Source organism: Tripterygium wilfordii, chromosome 7 (genome assembly GCF_013401445.1).
Source record: "Tripterygium wilfordii isolate XIE 37 chromosome 7, ASM1340144v1, whole genome shotgun sequence".
Taxonomy (NCBI): Eukaryota; Viridiplantae; Streptophyta; class Magnoliopsida; order Celastrales; family Celastraceae; genus Tripterygium; species Tripterygium wilfordii.
The window spans coordinates 7,884,544-7,907,917 of record NC_052238.1 but is presented as its reverse complement, the minus strand read 5'-3'; the positions used below and the strand labels follow the sequence as shown (position 1 = coordinate 7,907,917).

At 37.9% G+C, this 23,374-nt stretch overlaps 1 protein-coding gene and 1 non-coding gene across 2 annotated transcripts; one reads left to right on the top strand and one right to left on the bottom strand.

The window, feature by feature from the left end:
- Positions 1-16,638: 16,638 nt before the first annotated feature.
- Positions 16,639-21,027, bottom strand: LOC120002571. The gene is made up of 7 exons (XM_038851335.1): positions 21,005-21,027; positions 20,104-20,156; positions 19,401-19,608; positions 19,200-19,313; positions 17,236-18,797; positions 16,998-17,037; positions 16,639-16,780 (listed from the first exon to the last, which is right to left on the bottom strand). The coding sequence occupies exons 1-7, from the start codon at positions 21,025-21,027 to the stop codon at positions 16,639-16,641; spliced, it is 2,142 nt and encodes a 713-aa protein (XP_038707263.1).
- LOC120003171 lies at positions 20,481-20,587 on the top strand. Its single transcript, XR_005469295.1, has one exon. It is a non-coding gene; the product is annotated as a small nucleolar RNA R71 (small nucleolar RNA).
- Positions 21,028-23,374: the final 2,347 nt, after the last annotated feature.

Genomic DNA, 23,374 nt, shown 5'->3' with positions numbered 1-23,374 from the left:
TAATATAAATTAGGAATTTAAAAATGTTAATAAGACTGTATTTGCAGTATGTATTGCCTTTATTATATCCTGAAAATCTCTCTGGTTTTTTTTTTTGAAAGGCCCACAGGCCATACACACATTAAGCCATGCCCAAGAGGCATGAAGGCCATCAACACGCTAAGCCATGCTCGAGGGGCATAAACACCACAACGGATGGAAAATTAGCCAAAACCCAAATTCCAAACACACACGCTAAGCCATGCTCGAGGGACATGAACACCACAACGGATGGAAAATTACCCAAAACCCAAATTCCAAACACACACGTTAAGCCATGCTCGAGGGGCATGAACACCACAACGGATGGAAAATTACCTAAATTCCAAACACACACACGCTAAGCCATGCTTGAGGGGCATGAAGGCCACCACAACGAATGGAAAATTACCCAAATTCCAAACCCCCTGGTGAGAATAGAACTCTGGACCTCAAGGTCCTGGGCAGATAACCAGACCAACCATGCTATCTCTCATTCTCAAATTCTCTCTGGTTTAACAAATCACAAGTCTACTGGAAATTCGTTAAACCGCATAAATCATCGTGGTTGCTTTTCATTTGCCATCATTGGCTTTAGAGAGAACTGGGCGCATCGGATCCCACCCGTGCTCCATAGATGATGATGTGTCGTAAAGAATTGATCAAGGCCCCACATCGGACCCCACTAGCCGCCCCAATACCATTTTCAAGAAGGTGGACGGTCCCAAAAAAAAAAAGTGGACGACTCGATGGCGCTTTCGATAGTGCGGCTTTTGGTACACCCCCGCGAATTCAAAGTTCTGAATTCTGATCAACCAACATTCTTTGAACGATATGTCTTTGCTTTTCTTTTTTAAGATATTGGAGTAATAAAATAATTTGAGAGAAAACAAATATTAATGAAAATATACAGAAAAATTGAGTCGTCAAAAATAGTTTGAGAAATAGAAATGACTGCATGATGAAGGTGAGGAATTTTCCCAACATTAAGAAACTTTAACAATAGAAGAATACTAGGGTAACGATTATACCTAACAATCCTATCACATCAACCAACTAATAAGCAAACAATTACAATTCTAATTCAATGGCAATAAATATCATTAAATAATGAATTAATCATGTTCGTTCGCAATCGTTAATGATGTAAAACAGACCCAATATCACACGGGTCTATCTTACGGAAAAACAATAGAGAATCACTCTCCGGATGTGAACTCATGAATCACTCTTTCATTCAGGTTTTCAATATTTTCTGAATACAAAATAAGATACTTATATAGAAAATGAGACTGTCTTAAATAGGACTCTCAAGTCCAAGCATATACTCCACTAATAAACTAATTGAAATCACAATTAATCGCCAAAGTTTCCTCCACCATCTTGGTCCAAGGATCACACCATTTAATAACCGGCAAACAGTTCACACTAGCTGTCTTGAAGAGATTTAGTCGTAGTTGTATTCTTGTAGTCTTCATGACCCTTGGTTCCAATAACAAGCATATCAAGATTGTTCACATTCAACCTAGTGATACTGTTTGCACTAGTTAACCTAAAACTAATGACTCATTAAGATCTAAAGAATTATAATAACTAACCAATCCCTTAAATCATGTTCTCAGCATTCAACAATTGATTCCTTAATTTTAGTTCCACTAAAACATGTGAATTTTGTTCATTCCTTAGTCTTAGCTAGATGAGTCTATATGCATATTCAATTGGTGGCCAATCAATCAAACAAATAATAAATTTTAAGCATAGAAATTAGAAACAATAATCATAAACTATAAGCATATGCTCATCAAATTGAATAACATGTGATATTCATGTTAGGCTACATCATACCCCAACATTAAGGTTTAGTTACAACCCATCATCAAAGAATCAAATACAAAACTAAAAAGAGAATACATAGAAAGGAGATGAAGAAACCCCCTTGAATGATGGAATTGAGGTTAAGAGAAAGTCTTGAATCCTTGAAATCCTAGCCTAAGCTTGGAGAGAATGAGGTTTACTACCAAAAACTCAGAAAATAATGTATTCTCCTAATTTTCGTGGCCCCCTTTATATACTAGGGTTAGAAAATTAGGAAACCTAAAAAAAATACAAAACTATAGTTGTCCCTCGTCGTGGCCCGCTTGAGCAGCATGGGGCACTTGAGCAGCCATAAATATGTCTTCTGCCATCCGTGGGTTACTTGAGGTACACTTGAATGGTCTTGGGGCGCTCGAGTAGCCTAAGACACCACCTCATATTCCAACAACATTCTTTTGGCACGCTCATGCACTTGAGAGCGCTTCAGTGGCCTTCTAATGACTTTTTATGTCGTTTTACGCTAAATCAACTTTTCTTCAGTCCATATCTTCACGCCAGCTCTTATACAATAAAAAACATGAGGAATTCCAATAGCATCAACTCAATTCCATCAAAATTACCAAGAACTTAATTAAAATACGTACAAAGGTAGGGTATAAAATACACACATCAAAAGCTCGATTGTCAAACTCAGAATTGAGCAGGAAGCTCGAAAATAAGATATGAAGGAGGATTTTTTGTGGTTTCAAACAATAAGAATCAAACTGTAGCACACCTTAAGCGAGGAAGAATATGAAGCAGAACTAGAATCAAAACCAAAGGAATAACCAAAATAAGAGAAACAATCAGAACCAGAACATGAACAACTTTCGGTCCCCTTTAGGCAACAAACACAAAATAATGATCAGTTTATGTGTTTTGCTTGTAATAAACCTGATCACATGGCTCGAAACTACAGGAATCGTTATCCTGTTACTCAAGCTAATGCGATTGAGGAGGATTCATTCTGATATATGTGAGTATGATAGTGTTTTAACTAGAAATAGAAAAATGTATTTTATAACGTTTATCAATGATTATTCAAAATATACTTATGTTTATTTAATGCGCCATAAAAGTGAAGCTCTTGCATTATCAAAGGTTTCCACTGTATAGTACTACGGTTATCTCTAGAGTTCAGAACCATTATTACAATGGCAAGAGTCGACATATACATTGAAAACACAACATTTGGCCTGTTTGGTGACGCGGACCGTGACCACCTGCTTTAAAGTTAAGTTATATTGATATTAAATGAATTAAATTGTTAATAAACTATAAGACATACTATTAAAGTAAATTAATAAGAATTATAAATTAATATTTATACTTACAGATTATTAATTAATAATTGCTATAATAAATTAAGAATTCTTATAATAAATTAATTATCCATTCTAAATAAATATTAAAGTAAATTAATTACAATAATAAATTAATATTTTTTTATTTATAATTGTAATAATTGATATTTATTAATTAATAATAATTAATACAAACAAAAATAGATTTTATACAGTTTAGCTGTTAACAACAGTAAAAGTTGCACCAAACATCTCACAATTTATTTCACAACTTTAAACTCAACTTTGTCCCATAGCTTAACCGCTAGCGTTGAAAATCATACAACTGCTCTATGAAACGGAGTCATTGTAAGAGAGTATCCTCTACAAGTAAGAGTGGATTATGTTCAGTCTTGCGAGAATCTTGCTGATCCTATGGAATGAATGTGGTAGTGTTATGGTGCATTGATTTTTTAGTGTGGAATTAAGATGCTGGCTAGCCTAGGTCTTTTGATTAAAAATTCAGTGTGTTTTCATCCTAAATCAATGAACCCGATGATTTACCTATATGTATTGAAATCATCAAAAACTACTTTTCTAATTGAGTTTGTGTGATTGCTTGCTTTTTGCCTTGAACATGGAAACTACGTATCTATCGGGATGGATTAGGGACTAGGTTGTTTTCATTCATAGTTTTCTTAAATGAGTAGTTTTGATACAATTTCTCATGCTACTGAGTAATTCGGTCTTTCTAAATTTCTGCACAAAATTATTTGCTCTTTGTGCTAAGCTCTCCTACTAGCTTTTACATTACATCCACTCTACTCGACATTATTCCCTTGTGGTTCGACTCTGAACTTCTGAATTTATTGCTTGATAACCGCCCTACACTTGGGGTAGTTTCATTGTCACTTTTTGGTGCAAGTCAAATTTTTAGTGCCTTTGTCGGGGAATCAATTGCGAAGTTGGAAGATGGCCTGTAGATGCTAGTTTGTAGACACTATTCGCCAGTAAATAAGGAAGGTGCTCGGTCACGCAAATCGAGTAACTTCGTTCCATCTTTTATTGCTTTCATAGTTTAGGTTAGCGTAGTTGGAAAAATGAGAATTTTTTTTAAAAAAGTGAAAAACTTGGCGGAAGGGGCTAACTTAGATTCCCTTGGGCAATGGATGTCAGCTCGTTTGTTAATTGGTAGTGAAAAAATTGGCTGAGAGAGACTTGCCCACTTTTCAATTTTCAATTTTCAATTGCTAGTTATTCATTCTTGGTGATATTTACCTCATTAATTGATTGATATTTTGCTTTGATTGCTATATTCTTGCTCTTCATGCTTACTTACAAATTGTGAAAACATGTCTTTGCCAAGAAGCAGTTCTAGTAGACATGGTTCTAATAGGAATGGAAGAGTTCAAATTATAGTGATAATGGGAGTGTAGTTGGGGGAAACATTAATGTGCATGCATTGCTTAATTTGTTGTGAAATGTGAACTTACATGATTTGCAAAATCCTTTAAATGTTCAAAATGCCCAAGGAGGCAATGGTTTGCAAGATGCTCGAAATGTTCAAGTTGACAATGTGATTCCAAATGCTAAACAAATTTTTTTTTCACCCACCCAATGTGCCATCCATGCATCATAATATATGTCGCATACCTCATCCCATTCCCTATGTGCCTCAAGTGTCTCAACATGCCAATTATGGGCATGACCCATCTGTGTAGTACTTCACTACATATGTAGCATCATATACTATGTTAGCTCTATATCTATGAATGTACTTCTTGACATCCATATAGCTCATTGACCCATCATCAGTAGTTGCAGGCCCTGTTGCAGGTGCACCAACGCCATTGTCACTTGGGTTTTCAAGCATCCAAGCGAGCCGTAAAATGGCAGAGCAACCATTTCATAGTTGTAATTCCTCCATGAATCCACCTCCCTATACCATAGTCCGTACTAATTTCACTTGTAGGATCATAAAAAAATAGCAAAAGCTCCAATAGAGTTATCCCAAGTAGACCTATAATAGTCATAAGACAAAACATGAACCCACTTCAAATTCTGTCTGATTGACTCCATTGGAAAACTCACATCATTCGAATTTGGTGTGAATTGAATAACAGCTGTTAAAATCAATCCAGGTTGGCTTGCAATTCTTGCCTCAGTAGTAATAGCATCTCACCATTTTCTCAAAGCTTCTTCCAATGCAGTGAATGAAATATTGTAACTTTCTTGAGATAAAGAACCTTCATTCCCCCATTTAAATGCTTGTCTATAAAGGTCACTCTAGGGTTGATTCTTGGACTCAACTATGTCTGAATTGCAACCAACTGTGACTCCAGGATCAAATGGGAATCTATTGGTCCCATAAATTGTTCTTCTCATGTTAATTATTTCAAGATAAAGATAGGCAAAAGTCCAAGAACACAATTCACTTTGGTGCATTTTCACAAACATCTTATGTGTACAATCAAATAACCCATGTGTTGCATTAAAATTCACAATCCATCCACCAATTTAATATTGTACCCTGTTGTCTACACTTCACACCCAAAGTCAAATTGAAATCAAGAGTTTCTATTACCTACAGCTTCTTGCCAAAAAGATGACAATATGTTATGATGGTCGTGTTGTCTTCTATAAAACCCAACGTCACAGAAGTTGGTGACTCGGAGTCTCCTTCTATTTTGAGGGTAGGGTCGTCTTCTCCAAAATCCAATGCCATAGTAGCTGGTGACTTGGAGTCTCCTTCCACAATTGTTGCCCTTTTAGTTGTTATTCTTTTGCAACGACTCTGTCACCTCTATCAACACGTCCTTAAAGGCCTTAAACGGCATATTAATATTGTTCATTTTTTCTCCTCAAAAAATTTACTCAGCGTGAGGACTTTCCTGTTGTGGACTTTCTTCGTCCAAATTTTCACTGTGCTTCCCCATTCTCAAGCAGTATCAAGATTGCCAAATAAAATCCTTCTTTCAACCTTAATCTATGGCAGGATGGGAATAGTAGGATCAACTAAATGAAATCCTTCTTTCAACCTTAACCTAGCAAAAGAACGGTAGGATGAATAACAGGCTCCGATACCAATTGATAAGCTCCAAGATTTGCCATATTAGAGATCAACGGTCACCAAGGTTTACCAACCAAGAACGATCAAATTCAATTCTTTTCAACTCCCTCTCTCGTGTAGTTTTTAACCTTTTAATACTTCTTCATGATGGGCCCAAATAGACTTGACCCATAAAACCAGTCCAACCCACTAGACTAGGCCCAAGCCTATAAAAATGTCATAGGGTCCTAACACAACAAACTAGGGTTTACCATAGATTGGTTTTATCGGTCATTACTGGTCAACAGATAATCAATCATCAATCGACCCACACAGTTGGGCCGATAATTTCATTCGACCCATGTAGAGATGGGTCGGATGATGGTTGTCAATATACTCAAAATTCGATTGGCCGATCATAATTAAATATTAAAATATTTGTTAATTATTAATAACTATAGACCCAAATTAGGCCAAGCCCAAAGATTTACCCACCCCAAAATCCAAAGGACACACAAAGCCAAACTAGGCAAACTCTCAAGAAGACCCAAACCCAAATATTTACCAATTCCAAAGCCCAAACCAACTAATTAAGGTAAAGTGGGTAATAAACAAAAAGATCGAGTGTACCCATCACTCGACCTATTAATCAACCGACAATGTCGGTTGACAACCATTACCCGACCCATAAAGTTGGATACGGTAATGGTTTTGCATTTTAATCAAAATCTGTTGGTCAGGTCGATTGGATTATCGATCAATAATCAATTGACCCGACTCATGGTAAACCCTATAATAAATCACAATATAAACTAACAAAAACCCAACTAAACCCTAAAATCCAAAAAATTGATTTCATAACCTAGCTGAACCTTAAAATTGGGAACTTAGTATCAAATTATATTAAATCAAGAAATTGATAACGTAGCAGAGAACGACAACCACAACGTAACATTAAAATCGCTACATAGAAAACAAAATTCAAAATGAATCTGAAAAAGAGAGACAGAAGGACATGTGAATGCAGATTAAGAAATAACCCCAGGTCATTATGAGTTGAAGAAAAGCACTTGCGATGAAGACTAACCGAATGAGTGTTGAAGTCCCTGTTGTTGGTCTGGTGGAAGCAACTAGATCCGATCAAGCTCGATATCGCTCTGTGTTTGTGCTAGAAGAGAAAGAGATGAGTGAAAACTAATGAAATAAGTATGATATATCACAATTAAATATTTTTTAATACTTTAAATAATTAACATAATTATTTCATGTGGGACCCAAGTGAAAAAATTAAAGAAAAAAAAAGAAATAGCAACGAAAATGCTGCAAAGAAGCTTAAAGAGCATCCACAATGAGATGATTTTGGAGTACTTGAGATGATACTTTATTGATAAGTTAAGTGCTAGATGTTCACAATGGGTATGATGGAGTGTATTTCAAGTACTTGAAATGTTGCTTTTTTGATAAGTATAGCGCTACATGCACACAATAGATGAAAAATGACTATTGAAAATTTAGTTGTGGAAAAATGATACTTGAGAGTTTGAGTATATATATAGTTGATGAATAGTGAAGAGAGAGATGATGAAAAGGAAGAGAGATGTGATGAAAAGGAAGAGAGAGAAGATTAAAAGGAAGAGAGAGGTGATGAAAAGAAAGAGAGAAGATGGAAAGGAAGAAAGAGATGATGAAAAGAAAGAGAGAGAAAATATAGAAAATGAATGTAGAGTGTTGGAATATATGGAGTGTTGATGAATAGTATTTATTGTGGGAACCACTCACCCAATTAAATTGTGCCACATAGGAGAGAGGAGAAGAGAGAGAATGATTTTGAAGTGTTGGATATTTAGTTTACTACTGTGGATGCTTAACAGCATATTCGCTGGCATTTATCCAGCGGATCCGTTGGCATTTCACTACCATTTGGTGTGGATCCGCCTTACCAAATGGGCTTACTATTTTATCATCGATTTCATCTTTATCCAGCCAATATTTATCCTGAGTAGCACAATAGAAAAGGTCTTTCACGACGCTTTATAAGCTCAGAAATGGGAAAACAACACATTTTAGTTATTATACGTACATTATACTTTGTACTTAATCGATATTCAAGACTTTAAGCTCAGAAATGCATAAATACTATACCTCTTCATGTTCAATTTTCGCAAAGGATGTTGCATATCTTTATATCTCTACCTAGAAAGTAAAATGACATGTAAATTTATAGAATTACTGTAAATAAATACTAGTGAACCAAGAAAGATAACTAAAGACTAGTACACAAAGTGACCCCAGAGACAGAGTGTGAGTGAGCCCTGCGACGGCAAAATCCTGCCATTTTGTGACAAGCTTCAATGAATAATTCCATGGCTAGGAACATTCATGAATAAGATACCAAGAGAACTTGAAACTCAATCTCAACTCTTTGAGAGCAAATTCTCTTATCTTTCTTCATTAGACATTTATCAAAGTATAGATATATAGAACATATGATAAATAAATTGTCCTTATATTCATTAATATCAAAATATATACATTGTGTATGATATAATTAGATAAAATCTAATCTAGCAATCAATTTTTAGGGTACATCACTAACACTAAATAGTATCCATGAAACCATTAGCTTTTACTCAAGTCAAATTAGAATAATAGTCTCGTAATGACATGGTTCCGTAGAGAAATCACATCCAATCAAATTCTACTTGATCAACTTTTCCTTATACGGTCTTAGCTTACGACCTTAAAATACGGATTGAAAGCTCAGCCATCATATCTTTATCAACGACTGAGCTTTCAGTTAAAAACCCAAAATCACATGTGCTTCTCCTCTCTCTACATAGAATTCCTTCTCCTCTCTCTACCCAAAGTCCACATGCACCTCCTCCTCTATACCCAAAACATTTCTCCTCCTCTCTACCATAACCCATCTTTGATAACACTTCCCGTTGACTCAACCAACTGGAAGAAGGACACCTCGTCTTCACTCATCTAACCTAACCCACCCGAAGTCTTGATTTGGAGTCCCAAGATCATGATTTTGAGTTCATCGTTTGTGAGAGCCTTTGTTGCAAACACTATGATATTGTTGGAAACACTGTCATAAAAGGTTTAAAAAGTTTTAACATTTTAAATTTTTTAGACGGACGTTGTCTCACAGGAGTAGATTTACATATCATTATATAAAAAGAGCAATCAGTTTTGCACTTCAGCCTGAGGCTTTTGGATTCTTTTGGGGAGAGAGCAATTAATTGAATTAATCAATTGTATTTGCGCAGCTTCTTAGATTTTTCAAAATCTTTATTCAATTTTCTTTTTATGTACTCCAATCTCGCTTCATAGGAACTTTCATTCTCAGTTTTGCCACGGTTGGTTTGTTTGTACATAGCTTCAAGAATTCTTCTCTTTATCTTTGCCGTAAGATGGTTGTTTTTACATGATGATTTAAACAGTAATAAGAATATGAAAAATGGTGGAGTAGAAAACTACCACTTATCTCTAGTGAAGATAATAATGTATGAACAAATTTGTGGAGTAAAACTACCACTTATAGAGAGAATGAGGATAATAACGTATGAAAAAAAATTGTACTAAAAACCTACACGTTTATCATTGTTGTTATGGGTATTTTGATATTTTCCATTTGTATTTTGAATTTATCATAAAAATGACAAATACTCCAAAAACTTGTCATTTTATAACTATAGTAGGGAGCACTTTGGACATTTTAATAGTCATGAACGGCCTCGGACTGTGCTACACCACTTTACATCTCGATTTATAAATAATATTAATTATTTTTTAAAAAGTAACAAGTAAGTCATATGTAATTTGTAGATAATTATTTTATTTGAAATTAAATAATATAAAAACTAAATAATAATTAACAAATAAATATAATTTAATTTTTTTAAAATTAAATATTATAAAAATGAATTATAAAAGAAAATCAAAATAATAGCTTAGTAGAGTATTGTTGTGTAATTATTCGCAAGCGGACAAGTCGCACAAGTAATAAAGAATGAGTAGAGTATCGTTCCCACGAGGATATTTTAGCAAATTCAAATTCAAAGTCAATTCGAACAATTTTTACACTAATTGGCAATGCGAATTGTGATTGTGGTCATTCAAAGCTAACAAGCAACTGCAAAATCACTAAGTAAGTAACAAATTGAACAATTAACTAACAACAAACGACAATTTGATTTCCAAGAAAGTTAAACACTAGGGTTCCTAATTTCACCACCTCTCATCCAATTGAACTCCATTGATTCTTTAACTCTCAATTCTCAAATTAGTTGTTGACAATCAATTTCCCACTCTATTCAATGTTCTATTCCTAGATACATCGAATGTGTTTTCAACATAAATCCGGGTTATTCCTAACACTCGGATTAGTACATTGTAAACCCATTAAGATCAATGGAAATCACTTAACAATTGCATAAGTCATAAACCTATATTTCTATGGTTCATTCAACTTATGTTTTCTACGGATTCTTGCAACCTTAGGCCTATCCTTCCGGACTCAACTCAAGCTAAAAATCATTCAAATGGTGATCAAGCATTTGAAAGCAATAAGTGTATCCATAGAAAATCAACAACCATAAGAGAGATTAAAGGCTAAAAATCAAGTTCATTCAACATTCAAAGAGGGGTTCCATTAGGACCCCTAGTTAGAGGATTAGTTCCTCATAATCACGAAATACAACTTGAAATCCATACTAGCAGTCATTTAATACAAGAAATGAGAAGAAATTAGATGAAACCCCTGAAATTCCAGCTTGAGCTCCCAAGGGTTGCCGTCCAAGCTTGAGAGAATTTCTCCAAAACGTTCCAACCCCCCAAAACCTAGCAACTTATTCCTTTTATACTCCCCATGACCCAGAGTCGTTTATCTCACAGGATGATGTCGTTTTGAGCTGATCTTTCTTGACTTTAGGTTGATTTCGGACATCTAAAGGCCTAAAAATTCGCGAGACTACTCTGGCCGATCGATCGGTTTTTGGCCCGATCGATCGGAATTCTCCACTGTCCAATTCAGTTAAATTAGAATCCGATCGATCGGGCATTTGGTCCGATCGATCGGATTTTTTCTTTCCGGGTCCAATTTCTTGCTTATTCCTATCCATTAAGCTGCTTTTCTTCCATTTATGCTCCGGAACCTGAAATGTGCAAATAACACTCTTTAAGCAGCATATAATTCGAATTAACTCTTAAACAATGCAAGATTTCATATAAAAGGATGCACAATTATATGAATATAATTGGCATATCAAATACCCCCACACTTAATCTTTGCTCGTCCTCGAGTAACTCCAAAATCAAGAATGAAAGGAATTTTAAAACTTTCCCACACTCTCAGGAATGAAAATAATTCAAGACAAAGGAGGAGCATCAACAAAACTGTAGCTCAGTAATAATATTTTTTTTTTTTTTTTTTTTTTTTAAATGTCGAGCAGCCTTAGGATCAAAATTCAAACTCTAGCAGAAAACACAGCACATTACAAAGTTTTTAGCTTCAACTTCAAGCCTCACAGATATTCACTAGCAAGCAAAATCGCACTGAAGTGGCTAAGTGTTTCTCTCAAGTGCATGCGGGCGGAATATTATAAACAAGAACTCAGAATTCCCACATGCAATAATGTAATGAAGGCTTAAGAAACAAATGAAATGATCTCATGAATGGATGTCACTTAACCAAGCAATTGACCAACATCCTCATTCACCAACTCGTGTTCAAATTCAAAGCATTCTCAAAATCAAGTGGGACTTTTTAAGCTTGTAATGTAGGGTAAAGGCTAGATGAGAAGGGCAAAGGGTATAGAATTTTGAATTAGTGGAGGATCATTATACAAAGAAATGTCATTCAAATTTTTCTCCATACTTCACTATCTTTCCATTCTTCCATCATTCCCTTTCCTTCACAATCAATTCACAACTATAGAGTCACATGCAATTGCAATTGGTTTTTTTTTTTTTTTTTTTTTTTTTTTTTTTTTTTTTTTTTTTTTTTAAAGAAGAAACCAATTGCATGCTTCTGTTTCTTCTTTTCTATCAGTCAATACCCCCCCCACACTTCTTCCAAAAGAAACTACAACATCCATCCACACTCCCTCAATGATCAAAAGAGATTCAGCATATATCATCCCAATTTTTCATTTAACATAAATAATTCTTCCTCCACAATAAGAAGCATGGAAGTTGGCTATGAATAAAAGGTCAGTGTTTGGCTTCAAAAAGGGTGCAATGGATAGCATGTATAAAATATGATGAAAGAGGTATTTATAGATTCAAAAATGGCCTTACTCTCATCTTTCAAGAACACTATTGAATTTCCCACAAGAAAGTGATTTGGATGTAATGTCATGCAATGAGTACTTAGCAAGCAACCGAGATGAAGAATAATGAGATCAAGCAAATATTATAGTGAGCGGAATAAAAACAATAGAGTTGATTTATATCACTCATTAAGAAACGAATGGCTCAAAAACTCACATTGGTTCAAGTCTCCACAATTTGCTAAATAATGGATGTGCACTACCAAAAATTTTTCAATTTGATCCTTTGGCCACAATTTTTTTTTTTTTTTTTTTTTTTTTTTTTTTTTTTTTAAGGCTAAAAATCAACTTTCTAATCTACAATTCATCAATTCATCTCCAATGCATTGAACACATCAATAGGAAGCATCATAGAGGGGGAAAGCAACACTAAAAGTTTCAAAAGAAAAAGTTACACTACCATAAAATTAAAAGGTTCTAAAAGAAAAGAAAAACACAATAAAAAGAAGAAACGTGATCTAATAAAAAGTTTTTCCTTCCCACCCCCACACTTGATGGGAACACTGTCCTCAGTGTTGCAAACTATGAGTACACAGTAGGGAGGAGAGGAACAAAACAACCTGGGCAATCTCAGAAGGAACGACGCCTGGATGGAAGAGAAACAGTGGATGGCCCAGCAGAAGCAGGTGCAGGAGCAGCTGGCGCGTTAGAAGACTGCATGGACAGCTGGCGTAGAAGAGCAACCATCTCCGATTGCTGAGCACGAATGGCAGCCAGCTGGTCACGTGTCTCAATCTGAAACATCTCAATGGCCTCTAACCGCTCCTCCGTAGAGCGAACATGTGGTGGATCAGCCTGACTGGACGGGGGACTAGAATCAGCCGGCTCAGCAGCCGGATCAACAGCTGGAGGGAGATGACCTGTACGCAGATTCCAGTCGGCGGGGGAGAGCTCAGAAACAAGAGGATCAGCATCACCGGTCTCTGGTAGCGGGTGCCCCAAATGACGGAGCAAACGAGTGATCAACCGGGGAAAGAACAACTGCATCTTCTTCCCCTGACGCACCTCCGTAGTGCATTGCAGCATGGAGCGCACAAAATAATAGCCAATATCAAACCAGCACTCCTGATGGAAGAAATACAGTAACTCCAAGGCTGGGCCGCGTCTCTCAGATTTATGGCCATGGGGCCATAAATTTTTCTTCATCATACTGTCAATAATCCAAAGACGAGAGGGAATAGAGCCTCTCGTAGCAGCATGCCTATTTCTCTGGCGGACAACTGGGTCGGGCACTAACGTGTGGAACATGGTAGTGTGATCCACCTCTACCGGAGGGCCGACTGGAAGATCCTCTGAATAAGAAGCAGGATAGCCAAGAGCATCACAAATATCAGCAGTAGTGAATGTATAAGAAACGACTCCTTTGTCTATCTTGGGTATTCTCACAATGTAATGCTCGGGGCCGTCGTCGCCCTCGCTGGAATCAACCGTGCGTAGAGTACGGTAGAAAGCACGAATTAAAGTGGAGTATACATCAAGCCGGAAATGGCGGTAGTTCCACAGAAAATCTAGCCGAGCTCGACTCAAGTACCCCGCGGCCCAAGAATTCAGTGGCTCATCCATGATACGGGAGTCGAGCCTCCAATCATTCGCAATGCGAGCCGAAGCAAAATTATCCTCCGATGGCCGCGGACGCGGAGGTGCCAAAGTTTTCTTCTTAGTGCCCCGCGCTCGCTTGGGGGAGGGTGGAGGTGTGGTGGAACCGGACGCCTCAGCTGCCTTGCGTCGTCCCATGCTGCAAAAGACGAAAACAGATGAGAGCACGATGCAAAAATATGGAAAACACAAGGACAACAAGGTCGGATACATCTAACAAGCTCAAGTTCCCACAGGCATCCATTTCAAAATAGTGTAAGCATTCAAACAAATCCCGCACTTCAAATGTGGAAGACATAATCTCACCCAAAACCACACGCATCAGAAACTGTGCGCAAAAATCAATAATAGGCAAATAAACACCAAAAGTCCTCAATGCACGACCCAACATGATATATATGTATATAATGGAGCAAGGGACGTGAGCATACAAAGAAACGTATGTGAATTCGCAATTTCAAACAAAGAAAAGTGGGTGACACATTTTACTAAGCTCGTTATGCATGAAAATGAGAACTTGAGCGCGGGCATATTGCAATAGTGAAGAACAGGTCAAATTGGCAAGAAAACACTCATACAGGTCACTAGAGCATATCAAAATTGGAACGTGATAATTGCAAGCACTCTAACATGGTTGGAACATTTCATCGAACACATTGTGTGCATAAGGAATACAAGTCAAGAACAAAGTGCAAAATAGTAATGGCTTCCCTTGTTCCTAGAAAGAATGATGGAATAAGAGTAAACAAAACATTCAGACACTTCGAATCCATGTTCAATCAATCCATACAGCCCACCTCTCCCAAATCTCCAATTATCAGGAAATATCAACATATGGCAGCACACAATCTCAAAATTTAAATGCGAAGGAAGAGTGAAGGAATCATACCTGAGAGGGAGATGAACCCAAGTGAGAGAAATGAGTGAATGAAAGAAAACGGGAAAGAAAAATGATGAAAAATAGTTGATGGAGTCGGGGTCGGGTGAGAGAACAAGAGAGAAAAGAGAGAAAAGGTAAAAGGGGAAGGGGCGCGGCGCGGGCTGGGGTCTTTAAAAACCCTGGCCCGCGCGTCCGATCGATCGGAAGTAAGGTCCGATCGATCGGATTTTCCCACGGGTCCCCCTTTTTTTTTTTACTTACCCAATCCGATCGATCGGCTATATGGTCCGATCGATCGGACTTCGTCTCTGTCCATATTTTCACAATTTTGCATATCCTGCACCATAACACTTCCAATCCAACCCAGGCAGTTTTCAAAACAAGCAAAACAAATATGTACATGAAAATAAAGCAATGCAAAAGAAATTAGGGAACGAAAGTACCCTGGTTGGGTTGCCTCCCAACAAGCGCCTAGTTTATAGTCGATGGCCCGACTATGGCTTGCTCATTGTTGTGGATTTTGGAGAGGAAGAGTGACCTTCCCTCCAGAAAATTCAGCTTCATAATAAGGCTTCAATCTCTGCCCATTCACCTTGAATGAAGTTCCCATAGTTTCATGCTTGATCTCAACGGCGCCATGAGGAAACACCGTGGTAACTAGAAAAGGTCCGGACCATCTCGATTTGAGCTTGCCCGGAAATAGACGGAGTCTTGAATTGAATAACAGCACTTGTTGCCCCACCTTGAACTCCTTCCGAACAATGTGGCTATCATGCCATTTCTTGGTCCGTTCCTTATAGATTTTTGCATTCTCATAAGCATCAAGGCGAATTTCATCAAGCTCATTCAATTGCAATAACCGTTGTTCTCCCGCACTTGTCATGTCAAAATTCAGAAATTTAATAGCCCAAAAGGCTTTGTGCTCCAATTCAACCGGGAGGTGACAAGCTTTCCCAAATACCAAGCGGAAGGGAGACATGCCAATAGGAGTTTTAAAAGCTGTACGGTAAGCCCACAAAGCATCATCTAGCTTTAAAGACCAATCCTTCCTTGAGGCATTGACTGTTTTTTCAAGAATTTTCTTCAACTCTCTATTAGAAATCTCCACTTGGCCACTTGTCTGAGGATGGTACGGAGTAGCGACCTTGTGAGTAATGCCATATTTGGCAAGCAAGGAATCGAATTGCCGGTTGCAAAAGTGGGTACCCCCATCACTAATAATCGCCCTCGGGGTACCAAATCTTGTAAAAATATTCTTCTTCAAAAACTTCAACACCCTTTTGGAATCATTGGTGGGTAATGCCATAGCCTCCACCCATTTAGAAACATAGTCAACCGCCATAAGGATATAGTAATTTCCCAAAGAATTAGGGAATGGCCCCATAAAATCTATGCCCCACACATCAAAAAGCTCCACCTCGAGAATATTGGTTAAAGGCATTTGATTTCGATTTGAAATATTCCCAGTACGTTGACATTCATCACAAGCAGAAACAAATGAGTGGGCATCTTTAAACAAAGTAGGCCAATAAAAACCGGATTGCAAGACCTTAGCTGCCGTTTTGTTACCGCCAAAATGACCACCACATGGAAACGAGTGGCAATGCTTCAAGATACTAATCATTTCTTCCTCCGGAACACACCGACGAATAATTTGATCCATACATTGCTTCCATAAGAAAGGCTCCTCCCAATAATAAAACCGAACAAGATGGAGGAATCTCTTCCTTTGATAGTGGGATAAATCCGGAGGAAGGATCTCCTTGGCCAAATAATTTACAAAATCAGCATACCAAGGAGTTGTAGAAGAGTGAATAGCAAACAATTGTTCATCTGGAAATGTTTCTTTGATAGGAATGGTCGCTTCTTCACGCCCCTCCAATATTCTAGACAAGTGATCCGCCACCACATTCTCGGATCCCTTTTTATCTCGAATTTCCAAGTCAAATTCTTGCAATAGAAGAATCCATCGAATCAACCTTGGCTTGGCTTCCTTCTTCATTAATAAATAGCGCAAGGCTGCATGATCAGTGTATACAATGACTTTAGAGCCAATCAAGTACGACCGGAACTTGTCAAGAGCAAAGACAACCGCCAAAAGTTCTTTCTCCGTTGTTGTGTAATTGAGTTGAGCATCATTTAGAGTACGGCTAGCATAGTAGATAACATACAAAATTTTATTCTTCCTTTGACCGAGAACCGCTCCCATAGCGTAGTCACTAGCATCACACATGAGCTCAAATGGAATGTTCCAATCCGGAGAAGTGATAATAGGAGCTGTAGTAAGCCTTTCCTTGAGAGTGGTATAGGCTGCCAAGCACTCCTTTGTAAAATGAAACTTAACATCTTTCAACAATAATTCACACAAAGGCTTTGTGATTCTCGAAAAATCCTTGATGAAACGCCTATAGAATCCCGCATGCCCCAAAAAACTTCTCACCTCTTTAACCGAAGTTGGTGGAGGGAGTTTCTCAATAAGTTCAATTTTAGCTTTGTCCACTTCAATGCCCTTTTGAGAAATTCGATGCCCTAAGACTATCCCTTCTTGCACCATGAAATGGCATTTCTCCCAATTGAGCACTAAATTAGTCTCTTCACATCTTTGGAGCACCATAGATAAATTTTTCAAACAAGAGTCAAATGATGAGCCAAAAACAGAAAAATCATCCATGAATACCTCAATTGTGTGCTCCACCATATCACTGAAAATACTCATCATACACCGTTGAAAGGTGGCCGGCGCATTACATAAGCCGAAAGGCATCCTTTTATAAGCAAAAGTGCCAAAAGGACAAGTAAAAGTGGTCTTTTCTTGGTCTTCCGGAGCAATGGGGATTTGATTGTACCCCGAATAACCATCCAAGAAGCAATAATAGGAATATCCCGAAAGCCTCTCTAGCATTTGATCAATAAAGGGTAAAGGAAAGTGATCCTTCCTAGTGGCATTGTTGAGCTTCCTATAATCAATGCAAACTCGCCAACCAGTCGTAGTGCGGGTGGGAATCAATTCATTCTTCTCATTCTTCACCACTGTGATTCCACCCTTTTTGGGGACTACTTGCACCGGACTTACCCAAGAACTATCTGAAATAGGGTAAATAATTCCTGCATCAAGAAGTTTTAAAATTTCAGCTTTTACTACATCTTTCATATTGGGATTTAGTCGGCGTTGATGCTCTACCGAAGACTTGTAATCCTCCTCCATTAGAATACGATGCATACACATAGTGGGGCTGATTCCCCGAATATCTGCTATTGTCCACCCCAAAGCCATTTTGTGCTCCCTCAATACTCTTAAAAGTTTGTCCTCTTCTTCCGTATTCAACTTCGAAGAGATAATAACCGGCAAGGTAGTAGAATTTCCCAAGTAAGCATACCGAAGATGAGACGGAAGAGGTTTCAAAGTGAGTGTTGGAGCTTCTATGATACTTGGTTGTGGCCTTGAAGACAAAACACCAAGCGGTTCAAATCGCTGGAATCTTCTTGGTTTAGCTTCTTGCATCGATTCTAACCAATTCATAAACTCTACCATTTCATCATCACCGTATTCAAGAGCATCTCTATTCACCAAGCAAGACTCAAGAGGGTCTTGGCAAGAATTGATGGAATAAGTATGAGCCAAAATATGGTCCACCGAGTCTATGCAAAGACAAGATTCTTCGTCATTCGGGTACTTGGTAGTGTTAAACACCTTGAACGTGACTTCTTCATCCGCAATTCTCAATACCAAAGTACCTTTTTCCACATCAATAAGAGTCCTCCCCGTACGCAAGAAAGGTCTCCCCAAAATAATTGGAGTATTAGAATCTTCTTCCATATCAAGAATCACAAAATCCACCGGAAAAACCAATTTGTCTACTTTGACAAGAACATCCTCAATGATACCCCGAGGATGTTTAATAGATCGATCCGCCATGATAAGAGACATTGTAGTGGGGCTGATTTCATGCAAGCCAATGAGCTTGGCTATCGATAGTGGCATTAAATTGATACTAGCTCCCAAATCACATAATGCCCTTTCAATTACTGTACTGCCAATAGTGCAAGGAATAGTGAAACTTCCTGGATCTTTCTTCTTAACTGGAAGCTTTTGCTGCACTATTGCACTACACTCCTCTGTCAACTGGACACTCTCATAATCCTTCAACCTCCGCTTCTTAGAAAGAATCTCCTTCATAAACTTGGCATAGCTGGGCATCTGCTCCAAAGCTTCGGCAAAAGGTATGTTTATCTGCAATTTCTTGAACACATCAAGAAACTTTGAGAATCCAGAATCCGTCTTGGTGTTTTTCAACCTTTGTGGAAAAGGAATTGGAGGTACATATGCTTTAACTGGAGGTGCTGGCAATGAACTATCAGGCCAATCCAATTCAACTGCATACCGGGACTGCACATCCTTGCTCTTCTGCATATTTTCAACACTTTCATTTTGGTCTGCAGTGGTCCGATCGATCGGAATTGTGTCCGATCGATCGGATTTTTCTCCTGTCTCATTTTCAAATTCAGGGATCCGATCGATCGGATTTGAGGTCCGATCGATCGGATTTGGACTCTGTGTTTCCTCAACTACATTTTTCTGCAATTCTGCATCTTTCAATTTTTTCGCTTTTTCAGCATCGAGATCAGCAGCAGTTTTTACTAGATTCCCATTCCGTAAGGTGATAGCATAACAATGATCTTTACCTTTTGGATTCACTTCCGTTTGGCTAGGGAGTTCCCCTTTTTCTCTTGATGATAGGGCATTAGCTAGCTGCCCCACTTGTATTTCAAGATTTCTAATGGATGCCCCTTGATTCTGAATCAGTGACGCTTGAGTTTGTAATGCAGAATCAGTCTTGCTAATGAAATTGTTGGTGTTGTTGGCTAATGCCTCCATACTTCCGGCCATTTTAGCAAACATTTCATCGATATCCCTCCTTTTCTCTTGTGGCTGGATTTGTTGAGGGGGGGGGGGGTTTTGCACATTTTTATTGTTGCTCCAAGAGAAGTTTGGATGATTACGAAACCCCGGATTATAGAAGTTTGAGTATGGATCATTTCGGGGCCGACTGTAATATCCACCTCCAATAGCATTAACTTGCTCACCTTGAGACGAAGATGCATTAGTGATCAAGCATTCTCCGGTGTGATGGTTAGTACTACAACAATAATCACAAGACATATGAGAAGGTGTGCTTTGCATAGCATGTACTCCTTGAGCTTGATTTAGTGTCAATGCCTCAATCTTCTTTGCCATTATAGCCAAGGTAGACATAACTTCATCATCTCTAAAACTTCCTCCTTGCTTTGGATTCCCCCTCTCCGAAGACCAAGAGTTAGTGGTTTTGGCCACTTTTTCCAGTAATTCTCTAGCCTCCTCTTGATTCTTGGTCATGAATGAACCTCCCGCAGCTGCATTAATAGTCTCCTTAGTATGCATGCTCAAACCATTATAAAAAGCTTGGTACACTACCCATTCCGGGAGGCCATGATTTGGGCAACTTCGAATAATTCCTTTAAAGCGCTCCCAAGCTTCATAAAATGATTCAAAATCCTTTTGGGCAAAAGACATGATATCCGCCCTAATTAGCACCGCCTTGCTTGGAGGAAAGAATTTCGTCAAAAATTGTTCCGCCATCTCATCCCAAGTGGTGATAGAGTTGGGAGGCAAAGACATCAACCATCCCTTAGCCTTGTCCCTCAAAGAAAATGGGAATAACCTCAACAAGATAGCATCCTTAGAAGCTCCGTTAATCCCAAAAGTGGTGCACACATGCAAGAAAGAGCGAAGATGAATATTGGGCTCTTCATTGGGAAGACCATAGAAAACCACTGAATTAGAGATAATGTTGATGATAGCCGGCTTGATCTCAAAATTAGTAGCATTGATAGGGGGATAGCGGATGCTTGAAGGATTGGTGTCCCAAGTAGGCCTAGCACAATCCTCGAGAGAGCGAGGATCAAATTGTCTAGGAGGACCTTCAACCTCATCATCACCATGTCTTACATTAACACCTCCACCATTACCATTGCCACCATTCACATTTACAGCTCCACCAAGATCACCAAGATTTCCCCTTCCTTGATTGTCCCCAAAGCCTTCCATTTGATTATTAATAAGCTCTCGTCTAAGATTGTGAAGAGTCCTTTCAATCTCCAAATCAATAGCAATTAATTCTGGATTAGAAGAACGTGTTCCCAAGCTCATACAAGAGGAAATAATTTCTGCAGAAAATTAAAAACCGAATTAGCACAAAAATTTCCTAAATTGACACAAAAATAAAACTTTGCCTCAATCCCCGGCAACGGCGCCAAAAACTTGTTGTGTAATTATTCGCAAGCGGACAAGTCGCACAAGTAATAAAGAATGAGTAGAGTATCGTTCCCACGAGGATATTTTAGCAAATTCAAATTCAAAGTCAATTCGAACAATTTTTACACTAATTGGCAATGCGAATTGTGATTGTGGTCATTCAAAGCTAACAAGCAACTGCAAAATCACTAAGTAAGTAACAAATTGAACAATTAACTAACAACAAACGACAATTTGATTTCCAAGAAAGTTAAACACTAGGGTTCCTAATTTCACCACCTCTCATCCAATTGAACTCCATTGATTCTTTAACTCTCAATTCTCAAATTAGTTGTTGACAATCAATTTCCCACTCTATTCAATGTTCTATTCCTAGATACATCGAATGTGTTTTCAACATAAATCCGGGTTATTCCTAACACTCGGATTAGTACATTGTAAACCCATTAAGATCAATGGAAATCACTTAACAATTGCATAAGTCATAAACCTATATTTCTATGGTTCATTCAACTTATGTTTTCTACGGATTCTTGCAACCTTAGGCCTATCCTTCCGGACTCAACTCAAGCTAAAAATCATTCAAATGGTGATCAAGCATTTGAAAGCAATAAGTGTATCCATAGAAAATCAACAACCATAAGAGAGATTAAAGGCTAAAAATCAAGTTCATTCAACATTCAAAGAGGGGTTCCATTAGGACCCCTAGTTAGAGGATTAGTTCCTCATAATCACGAAATACAACTTGAAATCCATACTAGCAGTCATTTAATACAAGAAATGAGAAGAAATTAGATGAAACCCCTGAAATTCCAGCTTGAGCTCCCAAGGGTTGCCGTCCAAGCTTGAGAGAATTTCTCCAAAACGTTCCAACCCCCCAAAACCTAGCAACTTATTCCTTTTATACTCCCCATGACCCAGAGTCGTTTATCTCACAGGATGATGTCGTTTTGAGCTGATCTTTCTTGACTTTAGGTTGATTTCGGACATCTAAAGGCCTAAAAATTCGCGAGACTACTCTGGCCGATCGATCGGTTTTTGGCCCGATCGATCGGAATTCTCCACTGTCCAATTCAGTTAAATTAGAATCCGATCGATCGGGCATTTGGTCCGATCGATCGGATTTTTTCTTTCCGGGTCCAATTTCTTGCTTATTCCTATCCATTAAGCTGCTTTTCTTCCATTTATGCTCCGGAACCTGAAATGTGCAAATAACACTCTTTAAGCAGCATATAATTCGAATTAACTCTTAAACAATGCAAGATTTCATATAAAAGGATGCACAATTATATGAATATAATTGGCATATCAAGTATTAAGTAAATTATAGTAGAATAGAGATTATGATGTTGTTGTTGTTTATAAAAATACTGTACATTGTTTAAAAAAATTATATTTTAATAGGTGAAAGGAGAATCTCTCGTGTTATTAGGTGACTGATTGAACCTCTAAGTTGATGTGCGAACGTCCTTTAATTCGGATATTCTAGTACTTAGTATATGTGTTTATGTGTGTTTTAGTTCAATTTTACTCTTATAAGTATTTCTCGTTGATTTTGTAGAAAATGAGAGCAATGCGACTATTTTTGGAGCAATTTGTTCTGCTATCAGACATTCGTCTAAACACCCTATTTAAGCCTCCAGACGACTACCTTTGATGCCCGCTCTAGCGATCTCAAGCGCTCCCGCTTTTTCGATTGCTCCGGTGCCGTGGAGTGTTGATAGAAAGATAATTTTAGGAAATTCCAATTGTAACTAATGAGAGACGACGTTGTAAGGGTAGATAGATAATTTTAGGTGTAGGAAAGAGACTAAAACTCTAACTAAAGGTTTCTCTCTATCTGTCATTCTAGCCCCTTTTAGTTTCTAGGTTTTCTCCATTCTCTCTCTAAATTTCTTTGTGTAATCTCTTGATTTTGGTGTAAACTCTAGTTTTAATCAATAAAATTGGATGTTTCCCACCAAGATCATGAGCAGCTAGTTTGTTTTTCTAATCTCTAGTCCCGAAATGTTGGATGTGATTTTTGATTACTCAAGGAATGTGTAGAGAATCGTAGCTTTGATT